Source organism: Spinacia oleracea, chromosome 4 (assembly GCF_020520425.1).
Source record: "Spinacia oleracea cultivar Varoflay chromosome 4, BTI_SOV_V1, whole genome shotgun sequence".
Lineage (NCBI taxonomy): Eukaryota > Viridiplantae > Streptophyta > Magnoliopsida > Caryophyllales > Amaranthaceae > Spinacia > Spinacia oleracea.
The window spans coordinates 83055499-83082207 of record NC_079490.1 but is presented as its reverse complement, the minus strand read 5'-3'; the positions used below and the strand labels follow the sequence as shown (position 1 = coordinate 83082207).

General features: G+C 37.4%; 2 protein-coding genes across 2 annotated transcripts; both read left to right on the top strand.

Annotated features, from left to right (window-relative positions):
• Window positions 1–7025: 7025 nt before the first annotated feature.
• LOC110793358 (uncharacterized) lies at window positions 7026–15934 on the top strand. Its single transcript, XM_021998224.2, has 4 exons — window positions 7026–7175; window positions 8617–8706; window positions 10445–10712; window positions 15398–15934. The coding sequence occupies exons 1-4, from the start codon at window positions 7133–7135 to the stop codon at window positions 15678–15680; spliced, it is 684 nt and encodes a 227-aa protein (XP_021853916.1). The 5' UTR covers window positions 7026–7132; the 3' UTR covers window positions 15681–15934.
• A 362-nt stretch (window positions 15935–16296) lies between these two features.
• On the top strand, window positions 16297–26245 carry LOC110793357 (uncharacterized protein At2g38710). Its single transcript, XM_021998223.2, has 5 exons — window positions 16297–16755; window positions 17940–18059; window positions 20802–20916; window positions 24237–24330; window positions 25844–26245. The coding sequence occupies exons 1-5, from the start codon at window positions 16652–16654 to the stop codon at window positions 26047–26049; spliced, it is 639 nt and encodes a 212-aa protein (XP_021853915.1). The 5' UTR covers window positions 16297–16651; the 3' UTR covers window positions 26050–26245.
• Window positions 26246–26709: the final 464 nt, after the last annotated feature.

The following is a 26709-nucleotide window of genomic DNA, read 5'->3' as shown; positions in this document are numbered from 1 at the left end:
AGTATGGCCCGACTTCATCTTGAAGCTTTAACTTCAAAGTCCGTCTTGAAAATCTCCGTGGGAGGCACCATTTTCTTCAAATAGGATAAGCTATAACTAATTACAACTATTTGATGGTTCGCAGACCATTTTTGAATTGAAAAATAACTTTGGTACTTTAGACCAATTACATTCAAATTAATGGTACGCAGACCATATTTTCTATCCTATTTGGGCCATACTAGTCACTTCATAACCTGCAAAACAGTACATATACAATATATACCATTCACCCATTCATTATCATGAATGGCCCACATAGCTGGTTAGTAAAACACATTATGCATCACGTAAATATTTGCAGCAATTAATCAAGGGCACCAATAATCTACCAATTATTCAGTCCTTATTAATTCTAATCAAGTTGTTTTAACCTTAAGGATTTGTAGACCTAATCAAGAGTTTATGACTAAAAAGCGCTCCCACTTAAACCAATAAATTCATATGCTTTACTAATTTTAAACATAAAAATGTATTTCTAGTCTAACCGGAAACATACAAATTTAATTAAATTTAAAGCTCATATAAATTTATAATTGAATCCAAAAAGTTTAATTTAATTTCAGTCGTTTATTTAAATTAATTCATGATTTTAATTTTAGTAAAATAATTAGAATAAATAACATTTATTATAATTACAATATTCAAAATTAAAATCCAAGAAAATAATTTAAATTATTAATTTTAAAATTACGTGAACTGAAATTTTCAAATTAAACATTCAAAACGATCTAATCGTAACGCAAACACCCTACGCATTGCACGCCCATGGGCCGCACGCACATAGCCATTGCTGGCCATGTGCGCGCAGCCTATGCGCTCGTCGCATAGCTGCTGCATCCCCATCGCAAGCCTCCGCACGCATTGGTGCTTGCTGCGCGCGCGCCAGCGCTCGTCGCACGCGAGCCATCGCTCGCTGTGCGCGCTCGCCAGCGCTCGCTGCGCGCGAGTCATCGCTCGCTGGGCGCGCGACATCGCTCGCTGGGCGCGCGACATCGCTCGCTGGGCGCGCGACATCGCTCGCTGGGCGCGCGACATCGCTCGCTGGGCGCGCGACATCGCTCGCTGTGCGCGCGAGCAACGCTGGGCGCAGCGCTCGTGGCACGCGAGCTTGCGCTCGCTGCGCGCGAGGCTGCGCGCTCTTGCGCGAGGCAGTGCGCGTTGTGGCGCAGCTCGCTTGCTGCCCACACGCGACTGCCTTGGCTCGCCCTTCGCCCATGCCCATTCATCCATTGCTCGTGGCCCACGACACAAGGCAGGGCTGCTGCCTTGTGCTCGTGCACTACGCCCTTGCTCATTGCATTCGTGCCGCACGGGCGACGAGCTCCCTTGCTCGTCGTCGCATGCCCGCACTATACAACACCCCTTAAGGGTAACACGAAGCGTCCATTGCTTTGTGCGTGCAAGTTATATGAACGAATCGCATAAAAATTTAAAATTTATAAAATTAATGACAAATTAATAAATATTATTAATTTCATAATTTTAGGGCGAAAAATCGAAAATTTATTATCCAATTGATTTCCGATTGTTATGGATTCAAGCCTAGGTCATAAAAATTTAAAATTTATCATAAATTTACAATTTTTATGGTGGTTTTTAATCATAGGTTTCTAATTAAATTACAATTAATTATGAAAATTAAATTAATTCTAAATTATTCTAATTTTCAACAAATTAATCATAATTACAAATTAGATTGCATAATTAACAAGACTAGGCATTCAAACTTGTTAAACATATGCAGTAGGTCAATCAAAAATTCAAGATTTATCAACAAGAATCGCAAATATTTAATTTAACATCTTAAATTTACGAAATTTTGCATTCGAAAAACTAAAACCTTCGAAAAGTCATAGTTAGGCTTCGAATTTGAGAATTCTGGGTTAGGCAGAAAAATACTATTTTTGTCAAAATTTTAGAATGCCTTTTACATGCGGAATTGACACAAAAATCACTCGATTTGGATGAGTAACGAAGAAACTGCCGAAAAACTGCGTACGTATAATTAAATAAACGCAATTTGCAATTAATTAACAATTACGAAAATTAATCACCCCTTTTAATTCTTGCAAATTTGTAATATTTAACCATGTTTATGCAATTTAGATTATGAAAATAATAAGGGGCTCGTGATACCACTGTTAGGTTATGATACATATGATATTACATAAATCATGCGGAAACAACCATTAACCCAGGATTACATATTATTTACACATAATCATATAGCATAATTTAGATGCATACTCTTTGTTGCGTGCCCTCCCTAGCTGCGCCCGAACCGAACCAGAACAAGTCTTTAGGACTCCAAGTGTCGTCCCTCCGTAGATAGTCCACAGCACGTCCGGATCCGCCTTAAGATTGACCAACTAGAATCGCCCTTAAGGTACTAGAATTTTCGGCACTTTTGAGCAAGATGTGTGACTGATTTTTTTTTCTCAAAAACTCACTTTGAATACTTTGAAACTCGTTATAAATTGTGAACCCAGGCCACATATTTATAGGGGTATGGAAAGGGAATTGGAATCCTATTCAGATACAAATTGATTAAACCTAGAATCCTACAAGAACTCTAATTTAATTAATTTATCAAATAGAATTAGGAATTTAATCATTAACCGAACTCTGCACGTTTTAGGAAACGTGCACGAACACAAACACTTACACACGCACACACGGCAGCCACGATGGGCCGCCCATGCGTGCGCACGAGCAGCAGCCCACGCAGCGCCCGCGCGCGCTGCGCGCGCTGTGCGCGCTGCCACGGCCTGCTGGGCCTGGCCTTGCGCTGGGCCTGGCGTGGCTGTTTGTGCGGCGCGCTTGGCTTGCTGGGCGATGGCCTGGCTTCGTGCTGGGCCCTCGTCCGGCAGGCCTCGTCCGATGCTTATTCGTACGATACGCTTCCGATTAAATTTCCGATTCCGGAATTCATTTCCGATACGAACAATATTTAACATTTCCGATTCCGGAATTAATTTCCGTTTCGAACAAATATTTAATATTTCCGTTTCCGGCAATATTTCCGATTCTGGTAATATTTCCATTTCCGATAATATTTTCCGATACGTACCATGTTTCCGTTTCCGGCAACATCTACGACTTGGATAATATTTATATTTCCGATACGATCCATATTTCCGTTTCCGGCAATATCATCGTTTCCGGAGTATTCATTTCTTGCCTGTGACGATCTTAGCTCCCACTGAAACCAAGATCCGTCGGTTCCGAATATTCATAGATGGAGCATTTAATGCCATTAAATACTTGATCCGTTTACGTACTATTTGTGTGACCCTACGGGTTCAGTCAAGAGTAAGCTGTGGATTAATATCATTAATTCCACTTGAACTGAAGCGGCCTCTAGCTAGGCATTCAGCTCACTTGATCTCACTGAATTATTAACTTGTTAATTAATACTGAACCGCATTTATTAGACTTATCATAGAATGCATACTTGGACCAAGGGCATTATTTCCTTCAGTCTCCCACTTGTCCTTAGGGACAAGTGTGCATTTCCTAATTCCTTTGTCGCTCGATGCTTGCTCTTGAACATAAGGTAAGAGTTGTCATCCTTATTATGTCCAGAGGTGTTCATCTATGAATATTATGGCATTAAATACTCCATCTATGAATATTCGGAATCGACGGATCTTGGTTTCAGTGGGAGCTGAGATCGTCACAGGCAAGAAATGAATACTCCGGAAACGATGATATTACCGGAAACGGAAATATGGATCGTATCGGAAATATAAATATTATCCAAGTCGTAGATGTTGCCGGAAACGGAAACATGGTACGTATCGGAAAATATTATCGGAAATGGAAATATTGCCAGAATCGGAAATATTGCCGGAAACGGAAATATTGTCAGAATCGGAAATATTATCGGAATCGGAAAATAATTCCGGAAACGGAAATATTAAATATTTGTTCGAAACGGAAATCGATTCCGGAATCGGAAATATTAAATATTGTTCGTATCGGAAATGAATTCCGGAATCGGAAATTTAATCGGAAGCGTATCGTACGAATAAGCATCGAACGAGGCCTGCCGGACGAGGGCCCAGCACGAAGCCAGGCCATCGCCCAGCAAGCCAAGCGCGCCACACGAACAGCCAAGGCCACGCCAGGCCCAGCAGGCCGAGGCAGCGCGCACAGCGCGCGCAGCGCGCGCAGGAGCTACGTGGGCTTGTAGCTCGCGTAGGCCTCGCTGCGTGGGCTGCTGCTTGCACGCACGCGCATGGGCGGCCCATCGTGGCTGCCGTGTGTGTGTGCGTGAGTGTTTGTGTTCATGCACGATTCCTAAAACATGCAGAGTTCGGTTAATGATTAAATTCCTAATTCTATTAGATAAATTAATTAATTAATTAGAGTTCTTGTAGGATTCTAGGTTTAATTAATTTGTATCTGAATAGGATTCCAATTCCCTTTCCATACCCCTATAAATATGTGGCCTGGGTTCATAATTTATAACGAGTTTCAAAGTATTCAAAGTGAGTTTTTGAGAAAAAAATTCAATCACACATCTTGCTCAAAAGTGCCGAAAATTCTAGTACCTTAAGGGCGATTCTAGTTGGTCAATCTTAAGGCGGATCCGGACGTGCTGTGGACTATCTACGGAGGGACGACACTTGGAGTCCTAAAGACTTGTTCTTGTTCGGTTCGGGCGCAGCTAGGGAGGGCACGCAACAAAGAGTATGCATCTAAATTATGCTATATGATTATGTGTAAATAATATGTATTCCTGGGTTAATGGTTGTTTCCGCATGATTTATGTAATATCATATGTATCATAACCTAACATTAGCTATTTGGGAATTCAAAGTATTTGGAAATGGATTTGGCCCAAATCCAAGCCTCTTAGAAAATATACCCACCCCCATGGAATTAAAACTCGTTCCAGCTTCTTCTCTCACTCTCTCTTCCATGAATCAAAGCGAGTTGTCCTTCTCTCACCATATCTTCCTTGAATGGAATTTTTTACGGTTTGGTTTTTCCCAAAATTAATTTTTTAGGTTTTGATTTTCCCCCAAAATCTGAATTTCTGGTACTAAGTTAAGGTTTTGGGAGGTTTGATTGTATGCCTTGTGCTTAAATATTTTGAATTTTCCCCAATTTTTGAGATTTTAGGGTTTGATGTGTACGGAAATATCTCTGCTGATGAACTCTTCGACTTAGTGAAGGAAATCAGATCGGAAACGTCACCGGAATAAGTAGATCAGGTGATGAAAGAGATGTATTCCGATCATGATGATGTCATCGGCCTCGAGGATTTCGCCGGTTTATATACCGCCGACTCAGATCTTGTTTGTCGCCGTCGGTTCACAGCCTGCTTGTCGCTGCCGTTTGTCGACACCATAGATTGAAGGCAATAAGTTTCGAAAAATTAGGGTTTAGTGTTTCCCCCAAATTCTAATGTTGTTAATTAATAATTTAATTTTGATTTTCGGTTCTTTATTGGATTAATCAAATAATTCAATCAAATAAAATATTTAATTGTTGTTGAATTATCAAACTGTCATGACTGTATTACTGAAATATTAGTTTACATGCCAAGAATTTGTATCCATTTAAATTCTAGAGGTTAAAGTTCCTTTTTTCCCAAATATAAAAGTGGAATTGAAATATTGGATTTGAAATTCTAGTATTTGCCAAACAATGAATTGGAATTGAATTTCAACATTTCAATTCCCACATTTAAAATGAAATAAATTAAAATGCAATTTAAGTTTCCAAACACTACCTAAGGTTGCATTTGGAAACTTGAATTTCATTTCAATTCCTACATTTTAAATGTGGGAATTGAAATGTTGAAATTCAATTCCAAATTCATTGTTTGGCAAATACTAGAATTTCAAATTCAATAATTTCAATTCCACTTTTATATTTGGGAAAAAGGAACTTCAACCTCTCTTATTTAATTGGATGCAGATTCTTGGCATGTAAACTAATATTTCAGTAATAAAAAAAACATTAGATCCCAAAAAATCAAGAACAAATGGCATTCAATTGAAACTGACCAAGATGGATAAAGTCATGAAAGTGTGATAATTCAACAACAATTAAATATTTTATGTCATTGAATTATTTGATTAAGCAATAAACAGAATTCAAAATTAATGATTAATTAACACCATTAGAATTTGGGAAAACACTAAACCCTAACTTTTCGAAACTTATTGTCTTCAATCTCGTCATAGTGTCGGCAAACTTAACGGCAGGATGCAAACCGACGGCGACAAACAAGATTCGAGTCGTCTATCCTCGAGGCCGATGACGTCATCAAGATCGGAATATATCTCTTTCATCATCTGATCTACTTCTTCCAGTGACGTTTCCGATCTGATTTCCTTCACGTACTACGCCGAAGAATTCATCAGCGGAGATGTTTTCGCACAAATAAAACCCTAAAATCTCAAAATTTGGGGAAATTTCGGAATTTTTAAGCGCGAGGTATTAAATCAAACCTCCCAATATCTTATATTAGTACCAGAAATTCAGAATTTGGGGAAAATACCAAAACCTAAAAAAATAATTCTGGGAAAAATCAAACCCTAAAAAAATTCATTCAAGGAAGATAGAGAAGTGCAACTCGATTGGTTTCGCGGAAGATAGAGTGAAAGAAGAAGCTGGAAGGAGTTTTAATGGCGATGTAGGAGAAGAAGTTGGTGAGAGAGGATAAGAGCGTCTGGGAGAGTGGGAGCGTGACTGCGTGAGAGAGGAGAAGAACGACTGTGAGTTTTAACGTGGAATTTGAAATGACTTCATTTGAGAAAGGATTTGAAATTCCATGGATTGGGTATATTTTCTAAGAGAGCTTGGATTTGGGCCTAATCCAATTCTAAATACTTTGTATTTCCAAACAACTGATTTGACCCAATTCCATCATTTGAAATAAAATCCCTCCATCCAAACAGGCCATAAGTACATTTGAAATAAATAAAAAAATTTAAATTATATGCAACACTCCGTGTCGCCCGGGGCACTAACTAACTAATTACGAGTAAAACCTTATGCGGAATTATACATTAGGAATTCCCGTATTTAACATTAGCTTGCAACAAGCAAAACCGATAGCTGTGAATAAAGGATGTACCATCCCACCAGAGGCGGTGTTCGCGGTGGCCGAGATCGTAAGCTTTCTCTCTCTTCCCTTTTCGAATACTAAGTATTGATCGCACAGCTTTTCCTACTCAAATTTTACATTCCTTACAATTACGAAGTTAGTGGGTTCGGTTTTGGCATTTTTCCCGAGGGATTTCTTCATTTGCTTCATTTTTATCACATAAATCCTCTTGTTTGGGTTACAATTTCCTGTAGCTTTGCGAAATCTTCGTATTGTTGGTAAATTCGTGGTTTTAATTTCATGTTTTGACCTTGTTTTAATCATTGAATTAATCGGGCACTTCTTATGTTATTCAATTGAATGAATGACGATGATGATGATTTATTGTTTCCTGAAGATGTTTTTTTTATTTGGTGGTTCAAGAATCTTTGAATTATCTAATTTTTTCTTGGTTAGTTTATCGTTTCATGTAGTAGTTCAAGTTTGAATGGGGAACATTCCAATCTGAATTAGGAATATTTAACCGGCTCTTTAATGTTTTTTAATGACAACCGAGTTTCCGGTGAGGTTATAGGGTTTTAAGACCTGAGGATTGAATCACCCTAGCAGCTTTGCGATGAAAGCAGGGTGTAATACTGCTTAACTTGTCTTTTCAAAAAAAAAATGCTTAACTTGCATCCTAAATATTTACTTGGAGATCCCCTGAATAATTGTCTTGGCATTTATTGTTTGATTACCATATTCTTATGGTAGGTAGGCAATCTATTAAGCTTCTTTTATCGTTGTTGTATATTATTTGTCCCTGTATTCTCTCAGGCATCCTTGCAACCAAAAGTTTCCGTGTTTAGGTTTAAACTCTTTATGTACTTAGATGCTGGATGATCCTTGTGTACACTGCATTTCATAAATTAGACTTTGGTCCTTGTTCTCTTCAAAACCACAAATGCTTGAGACAACTGAGAAGGATGACCGTCAGTACGCACATCTTTCTTTAAGGCAGTGTTTGGTTGGGTTTAGAATGTTTTCCAGTTGTAAATGGGTGGAAAACAGTTTTCTCAATGGTGGAAGATTACTCTCTAAAGGTAGAAAACATCTTTCTTTAGAAAGGAAGGGAAACACAATTTTCTCTCCTCCCATTAATCCTTACCCTTCCGCTCCCATTTCCTTCTCTCTATAAGTTTTCTTGTAATGAACCAAACAAAAGAAAATTTGTTTGAAATTGTATTTTCCTTGGAAAAGTACTTTGGACTAGAAGATATGGGGCTTATGAGTTGAAGCTTAAACATAGAATTAGGTAGAATAATGTTGACTCTAGTTACGGCATATTACCTCATCTTCGCTTTCTTTGCCGTGCCTTGGTTTCATTTTGGAATACGGTGATAAACTTGTTTATGCATTCTGTTTCCTGAAATTGTGATTTGGTTTTGGGAATATTCTGATTTTTTTCTTCTCATCTTTTATGATATTCTTTATTTTTAGGAACTTTTATTGTGATTCTTTTTGTTCAGAATTCAAGTGGGATGATGTTAAGGTTGATAAACACAGAGAAAATTACCTGGGTCACAGTCTCAAGGCTCCTGTTGGGAGATGGCAAAAAGGTAATGTGTTTTATGCTTCTTGATTTTGTAGGTTAGGCACCTGGGTTCAGCAGATGCCCGGTACTCATGAAAATGGATAAAGGACAGCTGGGGGAGGGGGTTCCTTTTTTCTTTAATTCTTATTTCATAGATCAGCTACTTGCATTTACATTTTCTAGGATGATTGACCTACTCCACTTGCATCAGGGACTAACGTTTGAGATTTTTCACCTTTAAGGACCTCACTCCACTTTTTAGGTAAAGTTAACCATACCCTTAACTCAAGTGGTGGATCCTTATTTAATAAAAGATGTATGTTTAACATTTTTAACTTTTTTTTGTTATTTTTTATCACAAATACAATGTTATATACAAAGGAACATGCCAGAGCTGAAATTATGAACCTGTTAAGGAATTTGCAATTTATTTTTACACTGAATGCAAGGTATGATATTAGATAACTCATTCTTTTGTATTTTTTTGGAAAAACTGAGTATCAATATATAAAGGAGAAAAGCCGTTTGACCCATGGACGGAAAATTGACGGAATCCATCATCAGGTAATGTTATAAAAGTTAAAAATTGAAATAAGGTATTAGTTCTTAAAAAGGAACTTATAAGGTGATTTGTTCGAAAAAGCGTGTCATATTAAGCAGTTTCCCACAAAATTTCCTTTCTGCTATTTACATCTCCACACCAACATTGTTTACTCAAAAGTATGAAATAAATATAATATCATTTGATGCTTTTTTATTACGTTAATTTGGATTTTCCCTTCATACTCGCAACACGTACTATTAATAGCATAATTTACGTCAAAAAAAGAGAGCAGAATTTGGAATAATATATTTGGAAAATGATGTTTAGATCCTTAAATCTTAATTGAGTTATGTCGAGTGTGACTGCTCGCCTATGGCTATGGCAATGGCAATGGCAAACCACCAATGACTGATCCATGTTAATTATTGTTTTGAATGTGTTTTTTGGGATAAATGAAGATATTGAAATTTGTTTCTTTTTATTTTGCATTAGCGGCCCGTTTGGTAACCGGCCATAAATGGTGTCACTGGGAATGAATTTGTATGTAAATTTGTAAGGAAAATCAATATTCATTCCCATAGTAATGCAAGTTCACTCAAAATTATCTCTTTTTCTTTATAAATTCTAGTACCATCCATTACGTTTTGGGGAGCGGTATAGGTGGGAATGCAAATTTATGAAGAAAAACACCAAGTTTAAGACAATTTCATTACCATAGGAATCATGATATTAGTTTCTTGCCAAATATTCCCATTCCCACCTTTTATTACCGGCTACCAAACAGGCCATAGAAGTAAATATTCATAACTTTTGGAAGTTTTTTTGTTGAAAAGGACAACTTGGGTTAAAGGTGAAAAATAGAGCGAGGTCCTTAAAGGTGAAAAAAACATGTAAGACCCTTAAAGGTGAAAAATCTCAAACGTTAGACCCCAAACGCATGCTTAACTTCATGTCTAGGCTTAATTTGATGTTTTTTATTGTGATTAGTTCATTGTTTAGAACAACCCTTCGTCTTCAACTTTGTCACTGTTATTTAAGTACAATATATAGGCTGATGCTGTCACATACATGTAAGATGGTGAAATGGTGAAATGTTGTAACTCAAATCATGACTTAAACATGATCTTTTCTAAATGTAGTTACACTACTCTGTTTTATATGTTGGTTTACCATTCTGAGACTTCTCGATTATAATATTTGTGACATATAACTTGAACAGGCAAAGATTTGTTTTGGTACACCAAAGACAAGAATTCTAAGGGTGTTGAACAGGATGCCTTAAAGGCAGAGATTCAAAAGGTCAAAGAAGAAGAGGAGCAATCTATGAGAGAAGCTCTAGGCTTAGCTCCAAAGCGTTCTGACCGACCCAAAGGGAGCCGTCTTGATAAACATGAGTTTTCTGAACTTGTCAAGCGCGGGTCAACTGCTGAAGATTTGGAAGGTGGTCATGCTGAAGCGGCAAAAGTTCAAGGACTTGGTTTTGCCAGGTATGTTCAGGCATTTCAGATTTCTCTTTACTAATTTTCTAATATTTTATGTATGATGTTGTATCTACATTGGTACGTTCATGATCTATTTGGAGTTTACTTCTGATAACATTCTCCTTGTATTATTTGATATCGTTGGATATGTTTGTCCTATGTTGGCAGCAACTATACATTCTTGTACCTGAAAAAATTCTTCCCCTTGGTGTCTCCAGAGATGGCGTTCTCCTTCATATGCCATATATGTGTGTCTGTCTGTGTGTATGCGTGTATATGCATGTGTATATTGACTCATCTACTATTACACCCAGAACGCCAAAACTACTAGAAACAAGCATTGCATCATACATGCAACACTGACAAATCTTAACGAAGGACCCCAGGAAGGGAAACAATCATGTACAAGCTTTTTTTTTACAAATGCTACAAATTTTGTTGAGTAAATTTAACCTGCTAATGGTGGGATGCAACTTTTTGACAAGAAAGCATTACTTGAATATTTTTTAATTGTATGTGGTAGGACTGTAGGAGTTCACAAAGCTGACTTCCAAATTTCTAGGGCTGAGATCTATCTCACTACAACAAATAAGATAATACAAACTACACTTTCTGAATGTCTCTCTCACACCCACACGGCAACACCCACACGGCAACACCCACACCCACACCCACACCCACACCCACACCCACCCACACTGCTACACACACACACACAGTGAGACACACACACACACACGCGCACCCACCCACACCCACCCACCCACACACACCCACACACCCACACACCCCACACACCCACACATCCACGTATGGGTTTCAACTAGTGGTTCTCTTTTGGATTGTCGATGAAATAGTATGGGTCAAAATACACGATGTAGTGAAACCCATCCCCTTGAGATTTGTCATTATCTTGTCACTCTCTCAGTCTCTCGGTAATAAACATATGATCTTTCCAACATTTTGGGCCCTACTGGACTCCTAGTTGGGTACAAACCTATTTTATAATTCCTCCGATTTTTAATACTCGCAACGTTTGTGATTTCTACACTATTTACATATTATACATTGACCATTGTTGGTGATTTATACGTACTATAAAACATAGTCATGTGAGATCTTGTTAGATTCGTCTTAATGTGTATTTTCAAAATATTAACCTTTTATAATTTTTGCTTAAAGGAAATTAAGATAATAATGATCAAAGTTGTGCATTGGCATGCGTGAAAGTGACAAACGTTGCGAGTAAGAATGAACAGAGGAAGTATTTTTGCTGAGTTAGGAAAAGTGTCAACTCTGATCTGTCATTCTTCCATTGGTCGTTTATACTATAACATGAAATTGGAACTGTTTATTTTTGGATGTTTGATGCCCCTCTCAAGTTTCAACCTATTTTAGAATGATAAAGTGACAAGTGTAACTAGATAATCAGATTTGTTGCTTTCACATCAATGACCATCATCAGAAGTGAAACGCTTCACAAATTGGGGTGGAATTTTGACATCTCATGTAGGAAGAAAAATATGTATTTGACACTAGTTGCTGAACTTGAGAATAAATGAATATAGTGCGATGAAAATAAATGAATTGTATTTTTGAGGATATTATGTTTTGTGTTTGTACAACTGATAAACGTGCTTTGTATAGCGTACTTCTGTGATGGTATGAGGACATTCACTAGGGCAATTGAGACTTGGACATTGAAGTCTCCTCATTGAGTTGATAGAGGTTACAGGTCAATGAATGTCTTCCATTAGTTAGGTGATTGTGCACTTTAGCGTTGGCTCTCCATGCCTAAAGGTTGAAGGAATTTGTTAATGATGCTGGGTTTGCTCTTCTCTAGTTATGGAGAAATCGGTAACCAAATTATTGAATGTCTCTTGTTCAATGTGATTTTCCAGTCTAATTGGAGTGTTGTAGATGGGTACTACTGGATTACTGGATGCTTGTAACCATTGAGCTCTACATAGTTAAAGCTTTTGTCTTTGTGCATGATAGGTCACCAATCTGTATTGTCCTGCGACTCTTGTCTATTTGATGGATTTTACTATTTTAGCATGGATATAGGTGTAGTGATAGATGGTATCTCCTCCATATCTCTTGGCGAATACTCCCTCCGTCCCGGAATACTCGTCTCGGTTTGACCGGCACAAAGTTTAAGGCAATTTGATTGACTTATTATTTAATTAGGTAATAGTTGATAGTGGGGTATTTTTTTAACATAGTTAGTGGGAAATGTTTAAACTTTTTGAGGGGGGTGGGGTGGGGAGTGGGGGTGTATGGAACCACAAAATAAATTGTGAAAGGGGAGGGTGAGGTTGAGGGGTTGAATTTTTTAATGTTTTTTTAGGAAGTAGGAATATAGGTGGTTAAGTGAGAGAAATGATATAATATTAGTAAAAGTATGTCATTGATAGAAATGGGGCGAGTATTAAGGGACGACATTATAAGAAAAGCGGCGCAAGTATTAAGGGATGGAGGGAGTATTAGAATTCAACCCCTTTCGTTTTGCTTGTTCTTCTGTAAGCTGAAGAGGGCCTTTGACAACTTCCTTTTATGTTTATCGAATGTCCACTATGCTCCAGTGTTGTGTGTTAATAATGGCGATTAGGAGGCCACCCCATGACTTAGACATAGGATAACAGGAGCTCATTCCTTTGTAAAACCTTTTGGATATTATGTTACAGGATGTGGAAGATTCAAGAGTGTGGATAGGAGATTCTTCGGTTCCTTGTAAACCCTTTATTATTTCTTTGATTCGCCTCTAGATGTCCTGCTTTTTCCGTTAGCGGACTTCATTTTGAAGTCGAAGACGCCCCTTTAAAGTGAGAGCTTTTGCGTGACCTTTAGCTTCGGGAATGCTAATATGAGTGATATACTCCATGGCTTTGTCAATTGACATTTGCTTGCTTTGCCAGGCTGATAAGTCTTGCTCATCCTTCACTACGATATAGTTTTCTACCTTTGGAAAAGACTCTTTGCTATTATGAGGAGTCTTGAGTCAGACCTTTGAGCATACAGTGATACAGGAGTGGTTACAGATTCTCTTTGCAGGGTTTAGTGAAGGGAAGGAGACGAACTTGTTTCGGCGAAATGCAATAAGGGCTATTTTATGGTATGATGTCTGGTTGGAGCAGAACGGCTGTATTTTTTATGGTATTGTTGTCCCACCACTCCCATGTGATCTATTTGTTGAATAGAGTTAGCTTTTTTATGGGCTAAGGTGGTCGAGGCTTTCCCTTAGAGACAAGGGAATTGAGTGACACAGGTTGTTTTTCTGTCTCTTTTCGAGGACACCTTGTCCTTTTCATGAGTATTTTTTACTATTGGTTGTGCAGTTGTCATAAAATATTCTTAATAAAATAAGTTTTGTTTGTGAATCTGCTAAAAGATGATTTTTAGCTTAGAGATTTGCTTTTCGAGGATGCATTTTGTTGACTGGAAATCCTACTTATAGTTGTTGGGGTTAGTCTATTGAATCTGTGTGCATCAGCGTCTTCAACACATTATGGAATTATGAGAAATATAAAGTCACTGCAAGGTTGAAGGATGCTGAATTGCTGATTGCTGAGTTGTCTTCTGAAAGATACTGACATCAGTTTGTTTTATCATACGATTGTTATACTTAGAGATGGTCAGTGACCCGACCCACCCTGACACAGCCCATAGTGGGTCACGTGGGTCGGACACACTGATGACCCATGACACAACCCGCCCAACCCGGATATTTTTTGGATGTGTTGTGGGTCGAATTTTTTCAACACAACCCATTTCGACCCACCCTATCGGACTCGACAAAACCCGACACGACCCACCCGACCCAACACACGAACCCAACCCACACAACACACGAACCCAGCCCGCGAAACTCATTATGGAATTATGAGAAATATAGAGTCACTGCAAGGTTGAAGGATGCTGATTGCTGAGTTGTCTTCTGAAAGATACTGACATCAGTTTGTTTTATCATACGATTGGTATACTTAGAGATGGTCAGTGACCCGACCCACCCTGACACAGCCCTGACAAAACCCGACACGACCCACCCGACCTAACACACGAACCCAACCCACACAACACACGAACCCAGCCCGCGAAACTCACGAAGATTTAAACAATTTTGTATGTTTAAAATGCTAATAAATTCTAATTTTTGTGTGTAAATACACATTAACCACATTATGTGAGTAAGTGAATAACATAAAATTTAATTAATTTAAGTTCATACAAAATTTGTAATATTTTAACGCTTTATTAATCGTCCAAACCCACTTGACCCAAATCAGTTCCTAAAACTCATGTAAACCCACCAAACCCATCTGACGTAACCCACGAAACCCATCAGACCCACCGACCCACACAACCCACGACCCATCATGTACTGTGTCCATTTTTTCCTACACAGTCCACGACTCGACCCACCCTAGTTTAACTGAGGTGGGTCGTGTGTCGATCATCCCCAATCCACGACCCACCAAACCCACCAACCCGCCACGTTAGTCTCTTTTAGTTTTTGAACTCTTGATATTCCCTAAGTTTCCTAGCTGGAAACTCTTTTGCTCTTGGCATTTGAATGTTATCATCTTAACACTCATTTAGATTTTGGTAATCTAGTTTTGAATTATTTCAGTTTGAAGTTCATTTGATATTTACCATATTTAACAATTATAATGATGTTGTTAAAAATTCAGAGCTCCTCGTATTATGGAGGCATCAACTACTGTTCTGCCTGGTGCCAAGGATGCTGTTGTTGAGACAGACAAGGACAAGGCTTCTCTGCAGGCTTCTGAGAAAGTAGATAAAAAAGACTCTGATGATGAAGGTAGACGGAAGAAGAGAAAGCATGATGAGAGGAGACGTGACAAGCACGAAGAGAGAAAGCACAAGAAGCATCATTCTCGTGATTCAGACGATAAGAAGAAACGTCGCAAGGAGAAGGAGAAGAGAAGGCATGGGGGTTCGGATTCAGACTGACTTCATATCTTCCTTTGTAAAACTAATACAAGTACCTTTCATCATTCTCGTAATTTAGCTCATGTAATTTGTAGCCTAAGTCTCTGGGGACAATCCTATCAAGTGGCAAACTGGCTCTAGGCTAGTTATACTCTAGAGCTAATTATTAGGCAATTAAGTGAACTCAAGAGTATTAAAATGAATTGTATAATTGAAGAAAAAGTTCAGGTAATTTCATTTGTGAAATAATGAGAAAAGTTGTGACCGTTTGTGCATGTTGTAATAAGGTGTTGACAAATTGGGTTTATGCAAGTATTTGATTTGAGCGGGCTAAGATTGGGATTATTCTTCAGGTTTAGTTCGATTTTGGGTATTTGTTTGTAGAAAGGGTTGAGTAATAGTATTCAAGTTCAATAAAGCATATACTTGGTATGATAATTTATATTATCGGAAAAAGAATAGTTGTACGTGAAAGTTGTGTGAAAAGAATTTGAGGGTTATCAACTACGGAGTACAACCAAAATCAAACACCCTAATACGGGTAATTAATTTAACCATAACAGACATGGACTAACCAAATGACTCGGTCACTGGAATATATACCAATGCATCAAACCTATTCATTCTGCCAAAAAAAAAGGAAAAAAAACCAAGCTATTCAATTTGATCAAAATCCATTTTCCTAGGGAGAGTGAGGAACACGAAAAACAGAGAGAAAGCGGCAAACAAAAGCTACAATTCCTTTCCTTGTGTTGCTTGCTTCTCTTTCCTCCATAATACGGAGTGGAGTATTATTCTTCGTAAAATACAATCAATTTCCAATTTATTTAACTAATATTCTAACAACAATATTCAGAAATAAAGGAATAAGACGCCTTTTTCTTTCATCCAACCACCATTGTTTTGAAGCAGCATAACCTAACTTCATCATCAAAATTCAATTGCAATTCTTCTTCTTTATTTGTTTTTTTCTTCAATTTTCTCAAAAAAATATGGTTTCGGCAAACAAGGAGATGGCGGCGTACTGTTTTGACACACTTGTTGCTCACTACAATAGCGACCAAGTCCCTCCTCCTGCTTTCGAGGAGGGTGATCAGTATGCACTTTCTCTCTCCTCTCAAATTTACCTTTTTTTGGGGTCTAATTCACATACTCTGTACTTGCATGTCTTTCTTTGCTTAGTTAATTCTTAGTATTTACATTTTTCATGTACTTTTTATCTAATTTATTTCACTTGTTAATTATTACAAGAAAAGGATTGCTAGACACATTTCTAGGAATTAATTTTGTAAATTGAGTGGATCTATTGACTAATTTCAAGGTTTTTAAGGGGATGTTGGTAGCTTGCTCTTGTTTACTTTTCGTTCCAACATGCATCATTACTGGTACATAATGGGCATTCATTCGGGACTCATTAAGTGTTTTGTGCATGAATGTAATGAAACCCACATTTCCCTAATTTTGGCTCCCGTTGAAGGAGGAGGAGGATGACTAAAGAGTATATAGCTATGTAAGTTTTGTGGGCTATTTAAACATCTGGTTGCATGCTCTAGGAATGTAATGCAATGAGCTCTCGTTCATTTCCTTGCTTTTACCTTGTTCAACAGATTTGATGGTGCTATCTTTTTGTCACTGTTTTCTTGTGGTAAATCATTTTCACACCCTTTGTTCATTATACACCTAGTACTCCGTAGTTATATGTGTATTTGACCACCTCGTTTTATCATGTATTATGTACTATGTGCAAGTAGTTGTCTATTTAACGACCTCGTCTTCTTGTGTATTTTGTAATTCTATTATTACTTTATAACACCAATTGAACTATTTATCACTCTATAAGAAATTTTGTTTTGGTGTAGTTGTTTCTGAATGGCAATGCAATAATTAAGTAGTCTATAATACTTGTGCCTAACCTTAAAAGATATTCCCTCCATGCCTTAATAAGCCATTACTATTTCAGGCCGTCCAAAGTAATAGACCACCTTTTGAATTACATCATTGTTTACTATGTGTATTCCATATTACCCTTAGTTATACCCTTAACTAAAATCTTCAGAGGTATACTGCATTGGCATGGTAGAGATGTTTAAATTTAGATAGTAGAGACAATTATGTTATTCTAACTCAAATTGTTAAACATGACCCATATCAAATATGGCTTATTGTACTGTGACGAAGGGAGTACTTATTTCGGAATGGAAGGAGTAGCATTTATCGGGGTGCTAATTGTCTATGATAGCCAATGAGTTTAGAACTAACTGGTTGTGGATGTGTATGCAGTCCTTTGTTTGTAACCTGGAAGAAGGTGGTTAATGGAGGTGAGCCTCGCCTTCGTGGATGCATAGGAACTCTTGAAGCCCGTGCATTGATCAGTGGATTTAGAGACTATGCTCTTACTAGGTATTGTCTGGTGTACTTTAGCTTTGAATTGAAAATTATCACATTTTCAGCTATTAGGTACCTTGGTTCTGTTTTCATTCTCGTGCTTGTTTTCCTGTTTTCTCTAACTCAGAGTGCTACATAACAAAATTAATTAGTTATTCATGCGTGGTATACTGGTAACCCTTTTTGTTTCATCCTAACTCTTACTCTCTTGGCTAGAGTTATGACAGTAACAGTCAGTAAACAATGCATTTGAGTTTTTCGAGTCAGAAAAGGTTTTTGTTTCTGTTTCTTGTGGTGTATGAACAAGTTAGTTTCATATCTGCGTTATTTTCTCTATATGGGCACCAGACATTAACAATTAGCTCCTCGTAAACTCCTACTATATATTTTTCAAAATCCAACATATTGTTGGTGTTGTATGCTTTATGTTACATCTTTTGTACGTGGGATGTTGCTTAGTTACTCCATGGAGCTGCTAGGCGTTGAAATCTTAGTAAAAGCTGAATGCTGTATGCCTTAATACTCCGTCAGTTTGTTCCTTAGGATTTTATTCGTAACTTTGATGCATAGAGAAAAAACAAAATCTTAATCGTGGTTGCTGAACTGGTTGTAGTTTCGCAAAAGTGGGCATCTGACAGGGAGGGGTATGACATGTCTCATGGAAGTCACTGCGCGAATTGATAAGTTGGAAAATTTTCACTTTGTGACAGGAAGTCAAGGGTACATACTTTTTGGATTTACTACTTTTCAGCATCTTGTCATTTTGTGACAAAGTCAGTAGCTCTAAATTTTGCGGTAACTAAAATAGTAAATATTCTCCAACAGTTCTCTTATTTTTTTTTGTTTGTTTGTGATTTTGTATATGTGAATTTCTATAAGTATAATGACTTAAGAATGAAAAATAAAGACTGATAATGTATGTTGCTCACTGAGTTTAAAACAGATGTTACAGAATCGTATTTCACCACACACTTTTTAAAAGGTCCTTTATAGAACAGCCTTTACTTGACAAAATGGCCATGAATGGATTTGATGCCTTCAAGACTGAATGATGATAACCTAGTAGATATTTTATCTTTAGGACTATTTACACAAGCGGAGTCTGTATATGGGTAAGCTGTCGATATATCACTCAGTGAGTTTCACTTTCATTTTGATGCATTTCCCATCTCCTCCTTATTCATCTAGGGAGTGGTATATGTAGTGTCTGTAGCTCATCATGTTCACTCTTGATCTGAACGGATGAAGGCAACTCTGGAAATTAAGAACAACTGTAGGCGTACTTAATTCCCTTATGTAAGTGTTATTAAATTGGATTTGGCTCATTTGAGGTTTACAAGGGTGGTATCAGCTAGGCCTATGATTCTTTTGCTTGAGGATGAATGAAGAGATGAAGATAAATCGGGATGATATGAGAGGAAGCCACATACTAATGTTTTTGTTTGAGTAGTGTTTTCTCCTGCATGCCAGACCGAGAGCCACTGGCCAGAGAAAAACATTCCATGGCCATGTTTCTCTCCTTATTCGACTGCGTATCTTTTAATTTAAACCTTAGGATTTTATTACAGGACGAGGATTAAGTTTTGCTTTATTATTCTTTTATGATACACCCTTCAGAATGATAAAACCAGCTTTTTTGATGGTTGATGAATGAAAACCCCATTTCCCCTTGTGGACTTTTCAATTTCCTTGGTCCTAATTTATCCTTGAACCTTTTGTGACTAAGGCCTTTGTTGATTCTTATCGTGCTTCTTCCCTGATGCTTTGATTTATGACACGTACTCTTAATTTTGTGAAAACATGGTGTCTATATTGTTTTGTATGATGCCTAATGCCTGCAATTTAGAGTCATTCTCCATTTCTGTTTTTCTTCTTTCCAGCAAATTAAATCAAAACCCATCCTTTTTATGACGAATATTTATGTTAAGAGATTATGAGTTGGTTAGTAGACAATACCAAGTAGACTAGTACTTATTTGGGAGATCACAACTCAATAAGTTGATAGCTGGAGAAAATTGGAGTTCACCTTCAAAGATCCTTCAAGTGAATCGAGTTATACCGTCATAATGGAATTCACCTTCAAAGATCCTTCAAGTGAATCGAGTTATACCTTCATAATGGAAGACTTAGAATAAAATTCAGAGTGAATGTTGTCGGAGAGACTGATGCGAACAGTTATTGGCCACTATGCTTTTTTGTTATAGCTTCAAAATATCTTCAGATTAGAGTATGTTTGGTTGCTTAATTACCACTGAGCTAGAATTACATACTTCCTCCGTCTTTTAATACTCGCAACGTTTGGACTTTTGCCACTATTCATATAATCTACTTTGACTATTCTTAGTGCTTTTTATATAAGATAAAACATAGTCATGTGGATCTTGTTAGATTCGTCTCAATGTGTATTTTCAAAATATCAACTTTTTATAATTTTTGCATAAAGAGAATTTAAGATATAAATGATCAAAGTTGTGCATTGACATGCGTGTAACTAACAAACGTTGCGAGTATTAAAAGACGGAGGAAGTATCTTTTTGATGTAGATTGCAACAGAAATTTTCCATGTCTATTAGCCTTTATGAATATGCATGTAGTGGTTCCTATTTTCTGGCCAGTCTTCTACTGAAATGGGTGATGTACTAATTGTACTCTGCATTATCTTTGTGAAGAATTTATGCTTGCTTCCCTCTGATTTTTTTCCTCTTTTATTTCTCCTGCCATTCTGCTGTCTGATTTACGTGTATGGTTGTGTCATAGCGCACTGAGAGATCGCCGTTTCCCCCCAATTCAAGCTAAAGAATTACCCCAATTAGAATGTACAGTTTCAATACTGGCCGAATATGAAACTGGCGCTGACCACCTTGACTGGGAGGTTTGTGCTTTTCTGCCTCTTATTTTTCGTAGTCAGAGTGGTTACTTTCTTTTAAATAGAATAGTGTGCAATGCTATATCATTATAAGCTGATTCATGCTAGTCAGAGTTGTTACTTTCTTTTAAATAGAATAGTGTGCAATGCTATATCAAATTATGACCATATCTTTTAGGTATGGCCATAATTTGATGTTAAGTAATGGCATTATTTAAACTGTTTTGAGATATCGTCATAATTTTATATTAAGAATGACCAATATGTCTATATAAAGGGTTTTTCTGTGGGTGCACTTGCTGATTACTTGGTACATATGGAGAGAGGCACTATTTGTCTGATGGGGAAACAAGATGTGATTACTAGTTTGTGGTTAAGCAACGATTCACAAAAACGAAGAAATTTAAGCAAGCAAATGAAGCATAAACGAACATAAAGAAAGTTTGCCGTGGGAACCCGGAGAAAACCCACCTTTCCGCTAGAAATAATGATGAAGACTTACAAAGAGATTGCGTAGCTCACAATCTCCCTCACTTAAACCAAAGTGTATGAGCTTTTCAATGAAGCTTTTTCCTCTTTAATCATCATGTACCTAATAATTAGACATAAAATGAGTATATATTGTTACAGAAACAAGCTAATCTAACGGTAAAACTTGTAGCAGCCCCGCCCGAGACGTACAACACCTTCCAAAGTCTCCAGTCGTCCTACGAGAACCCTCCCACAATTCCTCACTTCCCCTGGCCTTTGTGCTCAATCTTCGAGACCCTTACACTCCCACCCAAACAAGTCACATGTTTTTTCTTTCACACACAACCTCCTTGTGTGCCTTCTTTTCATCAACACTCACACCCTCCATTCGAGCTTTCTCTTCCTTCACATGACTTATTTCCACAAACGACACCTTTTTTCGAAGCACCACATCGCTTTCTGGCCACCCCCTTTGCATTTCTGATGGTGTAAAACATTCCACTCATTGCCCCATGAGCTACAACTTTAGCTCCCTGGAAATCTTCCAAGAGCCCTCCTTGTTAATGGATATTCAGCTCCTTTTCACTTTTGGGATATACTTGACATTCATCAAACTCCAACAAGCTATCATTCTTGAGTTGCACACTCACATCTTCACCCCCCATGACTTCTACATGTTCACCATTAGTAAGGTGAACATTTCCAGCTTTTTCAGAATCAAAGTTCCAAGCCAACTACATTCGTGGAGTGGAATGAACCGGAGACCTAGAATCAAGTAACGAAGAATGCATGGAGAAATCCGAGCTTACACACAAAGCATCGTAAAATTGCTTCACCGAGTACGCCGAGGAATCGTCATCTTCATCACTCTCTTGGTCCTTGCCTTTCCCCTCCTTGATTTTCGGACAATTCATCATTTCCCAACACAAAATATTAGCGCCATTCAATTCTTTTGGCTCTCTTCTCTTTCATCTCCCGATGACTAGCACTCCCACCTTGTTGTTTTCCTCTTCCCCTACTCTGAAACGCGTAGGCCTCATCAAATTATTCCATTCTTTCTCCGTGTGCTCTCACATAAGATAAAATCCCGTACATCATCACTCATTAGTCTCTCTTTTCCTTGAAGGGTTGCTAATGGCAGCTAACACCGTTTCCCATGACGTAGTAAATAACGACAACAAAAGTAGTGCCATAACCTCATCATCAAACTTAATCTCCTCCGAAAACAATTGACTTAATTAGAGTTAAAACATTTATGTTTTCCGCAGTACAACAACAATTGTCAAATTGAACAATTGGTGCATCAAATAAACTTTTTCCACCATCGATGGCTTTTCGTAAATGCTTAGGGTTTTAATCAAATTTGTCGCTGTCTTCTCTTCCTTGACATTGTAGATAACGACTATCTCACAATTCGTAGCACCTTCCATCTAAGATTTTCCAATCTACCTCCGATTTTTTTTTTTTTTTTTCCCGCAAGAGGTTGATAAATATTTCCTCAATTAATTTTTTTTACTTGCACCATTCAATGTTTCACATTGCCAATGTAAATCTTTAGCCATTAATATCTCTATTTATACATTAGCCAAAATTATAAAAAGTTGATATTTTGAAAATATATATCGAGACGAATCTAACAAGATCCCACGCGACTATATAATTCATTATGTATAAATCATATAAAACTGATAAAGGGGAGTATGTGAATAGTGTAAGCAATGGTGCAAATGAAAAAAACAGAGGGAAGTATCACTTTGATGCAATTAATCCTCAAAGTTACATTTTCTAAATGCCAAAACTTTTTCCATCGAACTTTTGTATCCTTAATCCATCTTCCATTGTTAATTCAACCCAAAAATCAAGCCTTTAAGTTTCAATAACACCCAATTGAAACCCTAACCAAAGACTCAACAATTTTGAATTTTCAACACCAAATAATTTAAAATTTAACACAAAAAATCGGTATTTGGACTTTTCAACCAGAAACAAGGAGTTATATCACACTAATTAACCCCAAATCTACACTAAACAACCTTGGATCTGAAACCAATTGATGAGGAAACGAAATGTGCTAAGTTATTTGTATTAAGAATAACATACTTATTTATATTACCTAAAATGCCCCTTCCCCTATACTTGATGCATTACATACGTCAAGTACCACTTCTGCTTCAACAGCCTAGTGTTATATGGTTGAAATATAAATCTTCCTGGATTCATCCTTCTGCCTTTATCTTTTGTCATCCTTCATTTTCTGGGGGCAGGAGAGTATTTTGACTTACGGTACCCATGAAACCAAGATATTTCTGATATTTACATTGGCTGCTGCATTACAGTAATTCTTTGCCACCAATTAGATATGCTGGAGTACTCTCCAACCGTGCAATAGCCTAGCTTTGAGCTTCCAAGCACATATGAGTGATGGTTGTTTTTAGAGGTAGAGGTTAGGATTGAAGAAAGCAGGATCCACTGCAAATATAAAAAATCAGTTAATTGTCATGGAAACTCTATTGAAGGCCTTTCTTTTCTCATTGGGGCCTGAGTTCTGGTGGTTCTTTGATTGAATGTTGTGCTTGGACCTGATAGAGGGATCCATGAGCCAACCAATTTCGGCAAAACAATGAAACAAATTTGGTGAGTGTATGAAATGTACATATCCTATGGCAAGTGTTTCTGAGTATGTAGTTTGTGTCCTTTTCTAGTATTTGTATATAATTGTAGTATTGTACAGCAAGAATGACCACCTTTCCCAATTGATGCCTGTCACTTAGTGTTGTTTGGTAGATATGTTTTCTTACTCGTGTGTTGTAAAAAATTATATTGGGTTGGTGTTGTGTGGTGCTTTCTTGTGGCAGGTAGGAAAGCATGGTATAATAATTGAATTTACTGATCCTGACTACAATACCAGGCGAAACGCCACATACTTACCTGAAGTTGCTGCACATGAAGGTTAGTTGTATTTTTTTAAGAAAATTAAGTTGCTTTTGGTCCATATACATCATCTCTGTATACTTTAAAGCATTTAACTAGAAATAAGACAAATATGCTGCAAACACATTCTTATAAAAGTTGTTTGACCATGTAAGTTTGAGGTCAAACTCTTGCTTCGGAGTGAAGCTGTGGTTGCATATTATAGGCACATAATACTTTTGGTTAGGTTATCAGATAGCGGTTATTTGAGGTTCAGGAGATTCCGCTACAATGTCCAAAGAAGATGGTTATGCAGGATACTTCTGAAGGTCAACCTCATTGCCTAGGGTAATTTACCATCATGGATGGGTGATATCTTCTGTGATTCTTTTCAATCCCATGTTTACCTAATTTTCCCCCCTAGGCTGGGCCTTTTAATTAGCTTCTAGTCATTGACTTCCTATTATCTCCAACAAAATCCCAATTTTCTCTCTACTTTAATTACTGCACTTCTTTTACCAGGTTCTTGATTTCTTTATATTTTCTATCTCTAAGCCTAAGGATAATAAGGCCATGGGCACACACGCCTCTCCAGATCCCATAGGCTTGCAAAAGTAGGATTGTTATTTTTGTTCTTGCTCTGGTTTTTGTTTTAGTTTCGTTTCTTATCCTTTGCATTTTCATGAAAACGCTGCGAAGTTTGATTGTTGATCTATGAATTTTTCTCTCCCTGGTACAAGTTTATGCTACTGAAGGAAAGAGGATATTCCATCAAGTTATGAGGTGTGGGGTGTTGCTTTATAACAAGAATGGTCTTGGTGTCATTGGTGATTACAATGGGATTGTTGTCACATCATATGTGTGGTGTTTATTCCTGTCACGTTTCTAAAGTTTCATTTGGTAACTGATCATGGCACATTGATTTGAAATATTCACCTTCAAAATCTTAATTTTTGTTGTCTGTACCTCATTTTTTTGCTAGCTCCATAAACCTGTTTCATGCTTCTACATCATCTTAAAAAAGTTATTGATACTTCACATTTTTCATGCTTGATTGTTTTATGAAAGTCATCACCGTTGTAGAAGGGGTTTCGCAATATGCAAGTTTCTCTACGTTTAGTTCCTCTTGTGCCTTTTCACACTGTTTCTGTTCGTTTTACTTCGTGCACCCTATTGAGATGCTGAGTATCCAATAGCTGAAATTGTTATTACTGCTGCGAGGATAGAAGTTTAAGATGTTTGCAGGTCATGACAGGACGGGTTGGTGGAGAAGGAGAGTTGATGTTTTTGCTTTTTATTTTTGCTCCTACCCGTGGAATTTGTTGGTATTTGATGCTTTTTTGTTAAGCGGACTTTAATAGGTCAAGGTGGCATGTTGGCTTTGTATTGGTGATGGTAAATAGTTTAATATATGCGTAGGGCTTTGTGTGTATATGAAGTTGCCAAAGCGTTATATTTCAAGCTTACATAATGGAGTGTTGATATTCTTGTCTCTGATATGGTAAGTGGAAGTGCAAGTTTGATGACATATTAATATTATGATGCTTTTCAGGTTGGACAAAGCTGGAAGCCATTGATTCCTTAATGCGAAAAGCAGGTTACAATGGTGTAATCACAGAGTCAGTGCGGCAGCTCATTCGGTTGACTCGCTACCAGAGTACAGCATTTACAATGCACTATGGAGAGTACATTGCGTATGTGAAGAATACCCGAGGCACTGTGCCCAATATTAACGGGTTGAAGCCTGGCAACTATTAATTCCAACTCCTGCTCTTTTTACTACTCCGTATTCTAAATGTGGGGAAAAAACATCGAAAAATGAACTCTTCACTCTTCATTGTGGTGGCGATGATGTTCTAAATCCATCATTATCTTTTATTAATTCCTGAATGAATGTTGAACCGGCTGTTCCCTTTTTATCATTAAACTGTAACATAAATGGCTTTTATATGTATTCTACTTGTCTACATATGCTGCTTCTACGTATTTTCTCGTAGGTCAACTAATTTGATACTACACTGCGAACTTGTTGTTTGCCGGTCGTGGTTAACTGGTTATTCTGTTCCATTTCCTATCCGAAAGAGAAATGACAAAGTAGTTATTGGTTACTTATTTGTAGCTGAGATTTCAACTACTGTCACAGTTATATTTTTTTTTTGGATTTAACTACCTTTTACAGTAAAGAAGAGTTGATTTTTACTACTATCTCTATTGTTTTAGGAGTTACGTATACAGTATCCGACATTATTTTTTTATGACTCGCATTACTCTTTTTGATAACTACTACTCCCTCCGTCTCTTTTTGTTTTTTACGTTTGGTATTTTTCCCGCATTTTAACGATTAATTAATTTGCACCGAGATTCCTCAATTTTTTTTATTTAAACAAGATAAATTACGTTTATTTATAATGTTTTCAC